Source organism: Micromys minutus (assembly GCF_963924665.1).
Source record: "Micromys minutus genome assembly, chromosome: 28".
NCBI lineage: Eukaryota > Metazoa > Chordata > Mammalia > Rodentia > Muridae > Micromys > Micromys minutus.
In genome coordinates this window covers 38,842,093-38,853,413 of record NC_137963.1, presented here as the reverse complement: position 1 = coordinate 38,853,413, position 11,321 = coordinate 38,842,093, and the positions used below count along the sequence as shown (strand labels likewise).

Here is an 11,321-nt window from a genome sequence, read left to right as displayed (position 1 = left end):
AACCTCTGACTCAGACGTCATGGGTGCAGTTACTATTGTGTAAGTCCTTTGTCTCTTATGCACAGCATTTACAATTCTTACTTAGCCACACAGACCTTCATAAGGCGACAGTGAGGGACAAGGCTGGCCGTGATGGCACACACCTTTCATCCCGGGACTGGTGAAGTAGAGGCATGTGAATCGCTCGAGTTTGAGGTCAGCCTGGTCTACACAGTGAGTTCCAAGCCCACTAAGGCTGCACAGTGAGACCCTGCCTTTAAAAAGGAGGAAGAATTGGCTCAGGGACTCAGTGGGTGTTCAACATTTAGTTTTGAGCTTCCTTCTTGGAACTGCATTTTCTCTGTGCTAAATACTAAATGCTAGTTTAATAATGGTCTCTATTAATAACTTCTTTTCCCTTGATTAAGAAAGCAATGGTAGGCTGGAGAAATGGCTCAACAGTTAAGAACACTGACTACTCTTCTAGATGTCCTGAGTTCAAATCTCAGCAACCACATGGTGACTCACAACCATTCGTAATGGGATCCGATACCTTCTTCTGGTGTGTCTGAAGACAGCTACAGTGTACTTATATTTAATATATATATATATATCTTTTTTAAAAAGCAGTGGTACTTGACAACATTATTTCATGTAATAATAAAAGGTAAGGCCACAAATACAAAGCTCTTTTGGGGAAAGAAATGCTTTAGCCAAGGTAAGGGTAAGCAATAGTATAAGGGTGACAAGGAAATGTATTTTGTCTTTTCAGAATCGCAATAAAATATTTAAATTGGGAGATAGTTAACCATATATATGTGTGTGGTCAGAATATAGTACACTTATCCACAAATTTGATTACAACTTAGATTTGGCTTCCAGTTTGGTATCGTCCTTTGGAATATAGCTCACAGCACGGTAGCAGTGCAGTTGGAAGCTAAAGCAAACTCTCCTGTGCGTTGCCTTGGTCACCTTCACACAGCAGCAGAAGGTCAATGGACTGGCACTTGGTACAATTAGTAGGCAGAACTTCAGACCTTTAGATCTTTTGTTATCCAAGAAAGAGCAGAGTTTCAGCTGGGTGTGGTGACATCCAAAATCCGGTACTCTAGCCAGGGCAGGAGGACTATTCTGAGTTTAAGACAACCAAGGATACAGAATGAGACAAACAAGATTCTGTCTTAGAAACAAACACAACAAAAAGACACTGATTTAGTCAGAATCAGATCCATGGCTCTGGGCTGTAGTTGTCACACGCACACTCTGCCTCCGCTGACATTCTGGGTCACAGGAAGCAGTGAAAGGAAGGCTCTCCTTCCAGGAGCTCTCAGTCCTGCCTGCTCTCCCTGGGAAGATAAGGACCCCAGTCTAAAGGATCTCACAAACTCCACAAGTCAAGCATCTTTCAGCAGACACTGGGATGTGACGCACCTGTCCAGTCCCTGGACTGCTAACTATTCATCGGGGTACGACTTCTTGAAAGGCGGTGAAATGTACAGTTACATTGCTAAAAACCAAGTGAGCAGCATTTCTGGTGAGCTTTTCTTCTGTTGTGTGACAGGCTCTGTGGTCTGAGGAAGGACTGTTAACCCCAGCTTTCCCATGATGCTAGCATCCCAAGGTCTATGAGGAGTCCCAAGTCTTGTGGGTCAGTCGCTGTTGCTCCTTTCTGTGTAGGAAGCGTCCCTGGAACCCACAGTGGGGTTTGCAGTAAGATGTTCCTCAGAGCAGCCTTTGCGAAAGCTCATGAAGAAAGGTGGATTTGGAAGGTGTTGTTCTTAGTTGTCAACTTGATTACATCTGGAATTCACTAAAACCACCTGGGAGGGATTTTAAATTAAATCATTTGAAGTATGAAGGTCCACTTTTAATCCACATCTTTTGAGGTGGGAAGATCCACCTTTAATCTGGGCCACACTTTCTGGTGACATCTTTAAAGTACATGGAAGAGGGAAGTCCCATGCACTGAACAGGGCTCTTGGGCTTTCCCTTGAAAGACAACCATTGCTGGCCTAGCTGAACCACAGCCTGTGAACCACTCTAATCCCTTTTATGGAGATCTAGTCCAGCAGTCCCTCTCCAGGGAACTCTAATACAGAAGAGAAGAAAAAAAGCCAAGATACTTCTGGTATCTGGTATTTCTGGGATTAAATAATCAAGTTTGCCTTTTAAAAAATAAGATTTATTTTTATCTATGTGTATACGGGAGAGGAGTATGTACACGTGAGTGCAGATGCCCTCGGCAGCTGAGGCACTGGATCCCCTGGAACTTGGCTGTCAGGCAGTTGAGCTGCCCGACGTGGATGCTGGGAACGGAACTTGGATATTTGGCGAGAACAGTTCAGGCTCTTGGCCACGGAGTGGCGTGAGCAGCCTCCCAAACTTGCCTTTGAAGAAACACTGACGTAAAAGCACAGCACGGCTCCACTCAGTAGCTCAGGGTCTCAAGCTGTGCCCACGCCCAGGAGGCCTAGTGGACCCTGCGGGTTGTGTAGTCCAGAACCATGCTGGCTGCGCCAAGCAGGGCTGGGTCAACCAAGTCTGAAACCACCACATCCACATCCTGTACGGAGGGCAGAGCCTGCTGGCGGATGACATCCTTCACAATGTGGATGTAGTGACTAGCCAGGACTCCAGACAGGATCACCAGGGAAGGGTTCATAGTGTGGAGTACGTTCACAACCCCGAGTCCCAGAGCAGTTCCAGCTGCAGGAGAGCAAAATCAGAGACATTGCCAGGAAATGTTAAACCAAACACCAGGAAGTGCTGTAGTTAGCAGCTGTTCAGTTTCAGTGAAGGCCAGGTGTGACGCTACACAGCTTCAGTCCTCAGCCTGGTCTATACAGTGAGTTTTAGGACAACCAGGACTTACGTAGAGAGACTGTCTCAAAAAACAAAATCCGGGGCTAGAGAGACGGCTCAGTGGTTAGAGCACTGACTGCTCTTCCAGAGGTCCTGAGTTCAATTCCCAGCAACCACATGGTGGCTCACAACCATCTGTAATGGGATCTGATGCCCTCTTCTGGTGTGTCTGAAGACAGCTACAGTGTACTCATGTATAATAAACAAATCTTTAAAAAAGAAAAAAAGAAATCCAAACCAAACCTGTTCATGACTGCCTCACATTTGTTTTCTGTTTTTGAGACGCTCTTCCTGTGTGACACAGGCAGGCCTCCAGCTCAGCATTCCTGTCTTCCCTCAGCTCCCAAGTTCTTGCCTATAAGGTCTGAGCTGGCTTTTTGTTTTGCTTTGAGACAGGAGTCTCAGGACATGGCTCAGAACTACTGGAATGAAGCAGCTCTGCATCAGGAGTCTAGCGGCAGAGTGCTTGGCAGAATGCATAAGGCCCTGTGCTTACTCTAAGCACTGAAAATAGATAACAAAATTCTGTTTATAAGTAGGGTATGACCCTGATAATCTGACATCCTGACAGTTGGTGACTGAGTGGGAAAACTCGGTAGTTTTTCTTCTGTCCTATACTTCTCTAAGTACCTATATGTAAACTCGGAATATTTCATTATACAGTAAGGATTGCAACACACTTACAGGCAGTGCTGTAAACATCAGCACTTTCCCTCTCGGCAGGCCAAGTGTCTGAAGGCACAGTGCAGAGCACCGTGCCTGAGGGAGCGGAGGCAGCCCTGGGCATCAGGGGCCGCAGGGCCGCAGGCTCACCTGTCCGTAAGATGCTCTGGGCCTTCACATTGCCCAGCTTGGCAGCTTGGATGAGGTGAAGGGCACCCACGGCTTCGTCTTTTGGTACCGACATCCCTTCCACCAAGAGCAGGTCCTCTGAGCAAACAGGAGAGCAGTTAGGGAGGAGCAGCCCTGAGGGGTCTCCACAGGCCTGTGCTCACAGCATGAGACCTCCTCAGGGCAGAGCCACTTGTCATGATGCCCACACACTGTCCCTCTGAACTTACCCACACTCCCTACCTGCTGCTTCCCTGGCTTCTCCCTAGCAGTGGCAGAGCCCTTGCTACACTCCCGCCCCAGTCTTCCTTCTCTGCCCAGCTGAGGTCTACCTCAGCAGAGCTCGTGGCCAGGGCGACGGGCCTGCCCTGCTCCGCTCAGACCTGTCCCAGCAGTCACTACCAGCTGCGCAGGCCTCCATTTCATTCTGTGTGGTTCTCTCTTCTACAAGACTGGGATAATAAAAATTGGAATTAAATTGGACAGTGGACACGTGTTATGCACAAACCTGGCTCTACTAAGTGCTAAGTAAACAGTAGAGGCAGGGTTTCTAGTGGAACCTAGAAGTCACCAGTCCCTGGAAGCCCCAGATGTGCACCAGCATGCCCGTGTGGGCGCTAAGGATTCTAATGAAGCCCTCATGCTTATGAGGCAAGAGCTTTACCAACTGAGCCATCTTCCCAGCCCTAAGAGTGGACACCACTGTCTCTGTCCTGGAAGAACTTTCCATGCACACTTGATGTATTCCCTAAGGCTCGGCTCCCATGGTGCTCTGACACTCCCTCCTTCCCCTGTACGGAGGGCAGGGAGGGAACACGAGTGTCCCCTGGACAGGTCACCACTGTCTTGCCATTGCTCTCAGGGCATTTGCCACACTGAGATGGAAGATGTTCACTGTTTATTTCTTCACGAAAATGGACATGGAGTTTGGTTTGTGTGCACACTGACGGCTGAGAAACAAACAGGGAAGAACTTCCTGCTGTCCTGGGTGGCCCTGGTACCTCCCCCAGGCAAGGACCAAAGATGCCCTGAAGCACCGGAAAGAGGGAGGTGAAGAGCGATCAAAATCCCGGCTCCTGTGTCAGCTCTCTACCTGTGACGTCTACCCCATGTCCTGGTCTGCCTTTGTTTAGTGGTGTCTGCAGGTGACAGATACCCACCGTCGTGGAGTTTCTTCGCTTCCCTCTGCAGGGCCATCCCCGAGGCATAGGCTTCAATGCACCCGTGGCTTCCACAGGAGCAGTCGGGACCATCCAGAGACACCACGAGATGGCCAAGCTCTGCCGCACAGAAGGAGCTGCCGTGGATCAGCTGGTGCTGGTGGATGATTCCTCCACCGATCCCTGCAGGGAGACAGGCACTGGGTGTAGCACCTGGAACAGGAAGCCAGGCTGTCGCAATGCCCATCATTTTATGAAGTGCCTGCTTCTCCAGGTGGCTGAGGCTCACTGTTCACGGAAACTAGGCAGCGTTTGCAGCAATCGGAGGTCCTGCTTCCCACCTGGCTGGCTTACTATGCCTTCAGACATGGTCCCTGAAGCACCCACTGCCTGCTCTATGCACTGGAGTGAGAGGGGAACCAGCAGGGAGCAGACAACTCCAGACAGTGCTGTGGGAAGCTTCTTCAGTGCTGAGAGACTGTGACCCTCGCTGTCCCGATGGGACTTGGATAGCACACCCTTTAGTGGCTTCGCTCCATTTTACCCTCCCCCCCCCCCCCCGCCCACTTCCTCCTGCACTAGAAACGTGCGTGCTCTGCTTCAGGGAAGGCAGGGAAGCCGACCTGTCTAATTGTGTTACAGTGACTGCATCCAGAAGCCCAGACGTGGACTATGATTTTGGGGCCATGTCTGAAAGTCTACCATAAAATAACAGACAAATGAGTGTCTTATGCAGAGCACCACGGCATTAAGTCTCTTACCAAGGAGTTAAAGGACATTTTACACTAGAAGCCCCCATTCTAAGGAGCTATCTATTATTTTTAGCTTTAAACCTTATGTGTATGGAGTTTTCTGTGTGTGCCTGGTTAGAGGCCAGAAGAGTGTATGAAGTGCACTGGAGTTACAGATGGTCAGGAGCTACGGTGTGATTTGAGAATCAAACCTGGAGCCTCTGGAAGAGAAGCCAATATTAACTGCTGAGCTTCCAAAACTCACCCTCAATCCTTCTTCCTCTCCCTGAAGCTCACTGACTGTCCTGAGCTAGAAAATGTACCCAGGTTGTTAAATTGTTCAGCACAGAAGGAGGACTGCATGAAACCCACAACTTAGTCGGGATGGTGGCACACCACCTGTCACTCAGAGTTTGCAAGGCTGGGGCAGCGGTTCAAGTGTTCAAGGCCAGCCTGGGATACATGAGACCTTTGTCAACCAAGACTACAAACATCAGGAGCCTGAAGGGAATAATACAAAATGTAAGAAGTGTGTAGTCTGGCTCAGTGGGAATCCTGGCAATCCCCCTGCCTCTGCTGGGATTCAGGTGTGAGCCACATGCCTGGCCAAATTCTCTTTTCTTTTTCTTCTGGGTGATACTGGGGGTGGAACTCAGGGCTGCACATGCGGTGGACACAAGCTCCTACTGGAACTATGTGCTCGGGGCTGAGGGAGCGTGACCTCTGGTGCACACATCACCGTCACGGTCTACCGTAGGGCAAGTGAAGGCTAAGGCATAGCTGCGGGTGCCTCACTGAGGGCTGAGTCCAGTTCTGAAGAGCCCTTGCTCCCGTCTCACCTGTCCCTGTGATGAGCGTCACAAAATTTTCCTGTCCTTTTCCTTGGCCAAACTTCCGCTCTGCCATGGCGGCACAGTTACCGTCATTGTCCACCCACACAGGGAGGTGCAGCGTGTCGGAGAGGGGCGTTCTGAGGTCCACAGAGTTCCACTCCTGGATCAACTTGGTTGAATGCAGCACAACCCCTTCCTGGGGATTCACACGGCCTCCTGTGGAAATGCCTGAGCTCCACCCCAAACAGGAAAAGAGTTTGGATTACCCATTTTAGGAACAGCTGCCAACAGAAATGAATTCATCTAACATCTTGAACGTTACTGAATGAAATCTACGGTACCCAAGGATCCACGGACCAGCCAAGCTTCTCCCTAATGCTCGCCGCCATGTGAAGCATGTGTGGGGCCCATGGCGAACCCAGGACCTAGTCACGGTCAGACACTGGCCCGTGGGGCCCATGGCGAACCCGGGACCTAGTCACGGTCAGACACTGGCCTGTGGGGCCCATGGCGAACCTGGGACCTGGTCACAGTCAGACACTGGCCCCAGGTAAAGGCTTGAACTATGAACACAGAAAGGAACATTCTTCTCACCTACTCCCAGAATTCTGCAGTTGAGTTTCACAGCTTCCGCGGCAGCTTCCACACACATCTGCAGGATTGAGCTAATCCTCTCTTCGTAGGTTTTAGGATTGAACTGAGTGTACTTCTTAACTATTTCACCCTAGGCGAGGGAGAGAAAACAAAGCGCCGGTCTGTCTTGCTGGCCGAGCCAAGAAGCACACTCTGTGAATGTCAGCCTTTCGGGTGACAATAAGAAGGTGCTGAGTGTGACTGAATGTGGAGGGCCTGTCCCCGAGATGAGCCTAAGTAATTTCCTGGGAATCCATCCAACATGCAGAGACAATGGCAGGCAGTCTAGACCTAGTTCATTAAAAGGTCATAATTCCTCTTTTCAGGTTGATACAATTATCTAATTTCAATACTGAGGTAACTAAACATTTCCCCTAATGTTTGATTTTAGCTGTCTACTGTAATGGTATGCATACTCAACTCAGGACAACTTTCCATGCGGACTGGTACATCACCATGTCCGGTAGAGCTCTGTCCTGATGTCACACAAAGCAGAGACAGTCCTCCTAACTATTCCTGATATCACACAAAGCAGAGACAGCCCTCCTAACTATTCCTGATGTCACACAAAGCAGAGACAGCCCTCCTAACTATTCCTGATGTCACACAAAGCAGAGACAGCCCTCCTAACTATTCCTGATGTCACACAAAGCAGAGACAGCCCCCCTAACTATTCCTGATGTCACACAAAGCAGAGACAGCCCTCCTAACTATCCCTGATCTTCCCTGACACTATTGAACTGTTGACTACAATTATGTTAAATTTATACTCCGATTTGTGAGGTGCTGACATTTAAAAATACTCAACACTTTCAGATACTTTTTCAGGACTTTGGCACTATTTCAGAGTTTTATTTATGTAAATCATGGCTTTATGGTTTTGATTGTTCTTAGGAATCTGGGTTGTTCTCAGTTGGTAGCCTTTCCCTTCATATTCCTTTGTATTAATGAATGTTATATATCGAATACAAGAACTAAAGCTGTTTATCATTAAAAATAAATCTACAGGAGTGCTTCTCAACCTTTACTGTGTGAGTCAGCTCAGCATAACTATGGTGTCCCAGAGGGTCCAAACTGAGTCTGCGCAGGAATCACACCTGGAGTCTCACAGCACCTGAGTAATGTTAGTGTGCAGGCACTTCTGACACGTCCACATAAAGGGACCCAAAATCCTTGTCACAGACGTATTTAACCAGAAAATTATTGATACATATTAATCATAATATCTGGATTAATAACTGGGTCACCCTAACTCTACAATCCAGTTAATTTCCTCACATGGCCCACAAATGATGTTTTTGCTATGTATAATCTCCATTTTGTTGTCCCTTGCTTTATTCCTTACAGGACAGAAAACACATTTTCTTAATTTCAATTAAAAATTTACCTCTTAAAAAAGTTGTGGTCCCTAATAAAAATCCTATGTTAGGAAAATAATCTATTAATTTTTTCAAGTATAGAGAGGTTTCTTTTGCTTCTCTTGAGATAGCTATGGTATGTCTTCTTTTGCTTCTCATTGACCTAATATTAAATTTCTAATAATTTATGTTTAAAATCATTGCTATTTCCCAAGGACTGTTGAAACCTTCATGTCTATGATACTGTAAATCTATGTACTTTCTTAAATCAGTAAGAGGTCATTTTAACAGTCTGCTGTTTTTAATGAAGGCCCTCTCAGCCCCAGCAGTGTGATTCTCTGTGAAAATCCGTTTATGAAAATGTGAGCTGCAGATGTATCCAGCTAACCACGCCCTAGACCACTCATCTGTGGGGACTCCCAGCTAGGTGGGAGATGCTCCCTGGACTGCACACTCTTGGTGTCTTCAACTCAGTCGTCCAGTGGCCTCTCATGTCTGGGGCCTCCCCATTGCCAACTCAGGACCTACCGCACTGGGTTCCCTAACAGTTTACTTCTCCCAATGTCTATTTTGTTGTGTTTTGTGTTTTGAGACAAAGTATCACCCTGTGGCCCAGGCTGCTCTTAAACTTTCAGGAATCCTGCTGCCTCAGCTTCCTGAGTCCTGGGGTTATAAGCATTACCTACTACACCGGCTAGAAATGTTAACAGTCTGTAGACTGGAGATGTACATTGTATCGGAGCTGACCTCACCACAGGCAAATGATGGCGCACTGCTATACTTCCTACAGCGCCTTCCACTGATGGCACTCCACTGCTGTACTTCCTACAGCGCCTTCCACTGATGGTGCTCCACTGCTATACTTCCTACAGAGCCTTCCACTGATGGTGCACTCCACTGCTGTACTTCCTACAGCGCCTTCCACTGATGGCGCTCCACTGCTATACTTCCTACAGCGCCTTCTACTGATGGCACACTGCTGTACTTCCGACAGCGCCTTCCACTGATGGCACACTGCTGTACTTCTTACAGCGCCTTCCACTGATGGTGCACTGCTGTACTTCCTACAGCGCCTTCCACTGATGGCACACTGCTGTACTTCCTACAGCGCCTTCCACTGATAGTGCTCCACTGCTGTACTTCCTACAGCGCCTTCCACTGATGGCGCTCCACTGCTGTACTTCCTACAGCGCCTTCCACTGATGGCACACTGCTATACTTCCTACAGCGCCTTCCACTGATGGCACACTGCTATACTTCAGCGCCTTCCACTGATGGTGCACTCCACTGCTGTACTTCCTACAGCGCCTTCCACTGATGGCACACTGCTATACTTCCTACAGCGCCTTCCACTGATGGCGCTCCACTGCTGTACTTCCTACAGCGCCTTCCACTGATGGCACACTGCTATACTTCCTACAGCGCCTTCCACTGATGGCACACTGCTATACTTCAGCGCCTTCCACTGATGGTGCACTCCACTGCTGTACTTCCTACAGCGCCTTCCACTGATAGCACACTGCTGTACTTCCTACAGCGCCTTCCACTGATGGTGCACTCCACTGCTGTACTTCTTACAGCGCCTTCCACTGATGGCACTCCACTGCTGTACTTCCTACAGCGCCTTCCACTGATGGTGCACTCCACTGCTGTACTTCCTACAGCGCCTTCCACTGATGGCACTCCACTGCTGTACTTCCTACAGCGCCTTCCACTGATGGCACTCCACTGCTGTACTTCCTACAGCGCCTTCCACTGATGGTACACTGCTATACTTCCTACAGCGCCTTCCACTGATGGCACACTGCTGTACTTCCTACAGCGCCTTCCACTGATGGTGCACTCCACTGCTATACTTCCTACAGCGCCTTCCACTGATGGCACACTGCTATACTTCCTACAGCGCCTTCCACTGATGGCACACTGCTATACTTCAGCGCCTTCCACTGATGGTGCACTCCACTGCTGTACTTCCTACAGCGCCTTCCACTGATGGCACACTGCTGTACTTCCTACAGCGCCTTCCACTGATGGCACACTGCTGTACTTCCTACAGCGCCTTCCACTGATGGCACACTACTATACTTCCTACAGCGCCTTCCACTGATGGCACACTGCTGTACTTCCTACAGCGCCTTCCACTGATGGCACTCCACTGCTGTACTTCCTACAGCGCCTTCCACTGATGGCACACTGCTATACTTCCTACAGCGCCTTCCATGCACACATTCTAAAGCTCAGCCACCGCTGGAGATGACAGTTAGGTGTTTGTAGTGAGTTCACCTTCATGCTAACTATTGCCACTCGCAGATTTGTCCCGCCCAGATCAACAGCCAAGGCACTCAGGGTTTCAAGGATATGGTCAATATCTTGAGAGATGTTCTCCTTTACAGGAGGGAAGCAGAATTTCTTCTGTAGTGGCTCTTGAAGGTCGATGGACTTGAGAAACTTTAAAATCCTTGGAACAGCATTTCCATCCCCATATATCTTTGAGCTGCAATATCCAAAAAGGTCACTTAGTGAAACAGTTTTGCCAGACTTACAAGGTCATTGAAATCGGAGGCTTCAGGGAAAAATAATTTGATTTTTAAAATAACCTCCTGGGCTGGGAAACTACCCAGTGGTAGAGTACTTTCCTGCCGTGCAGAGGCCCCAAGTTCAGTCTCTTACATCACAAACAATAAAACAACATCTCCACAGTGTGTGTGTGTGTGTGTGTGTGTGTGTGTGTGTGTTAAAATGTGATACACATGATAATTCACTCTTCGAGTTTATTTCTGTCAAAGCAAAAACTAGAGCTAGACATGGGGACACACACCTTTAACTCCAGCACGTGGGTGGTAGAGGCAGAAGAATCTCTCTGAGTTTGAGGCTAGCCTAGCTTACATAGTGAGTTCTAGGACAGCCAGGGCTGCATAAAAGAGAAACCCTGTC

General features: G+C 48.6%; 1 protein-coding gene across 3 annotated transcripts in view; it reads right to left on the bottom strand.

The window, feature by feature from the left end:
* Positions 1 to 721: 721 nt before the first annotated feature.
* The window catches only part of GNE (glucosamine (UDP-N-acetyl)-2-epimerase/N-acetylmannosamine kinase), a 28,564-nt gene continuing 17,964 nt past the window's right edge, over positions 722 to 11,321 (bottom strand). For 2 of the 3 annotated variants that reach the window (XM_080940024.1, XM_080940025.1), the window contains exons 7-12: positions 10,671 to 10,881; positions 6,991 to 7,120; positions 6,403 to 6,624; positions 4,833 to 5,015; positions 3,655 to 3,771; positions 722 to 2,685 (exon numbers count right to left, since the gene is read on the bottom strand). In XM_080940024.1, the coding sequence (XP_080796150.1) occupies positions 2,450 to 2,685; positions 3,655 to 3,771; positions 4,833 to 5,015; positions 6,403 to 6,624; positions 6,991 to 7,120; positions 10,671 to 10,881 (1,099 nt within the window). In that variant the 3' untranslated portion in view covers positions 722 to 2,449. Of the gene's footprint in view, positions 2,686 to 3,654; positions 3,772 to 4,832; positions 5,046 to 6,402; positions 6,625 to 6,990; positions 7,121 to 10,670; positions 10,882 to 11,321 lie in introns of all 3 variants that reach the window. The other variant, XM_080940023.1, reaches the window with a different exon arrangement.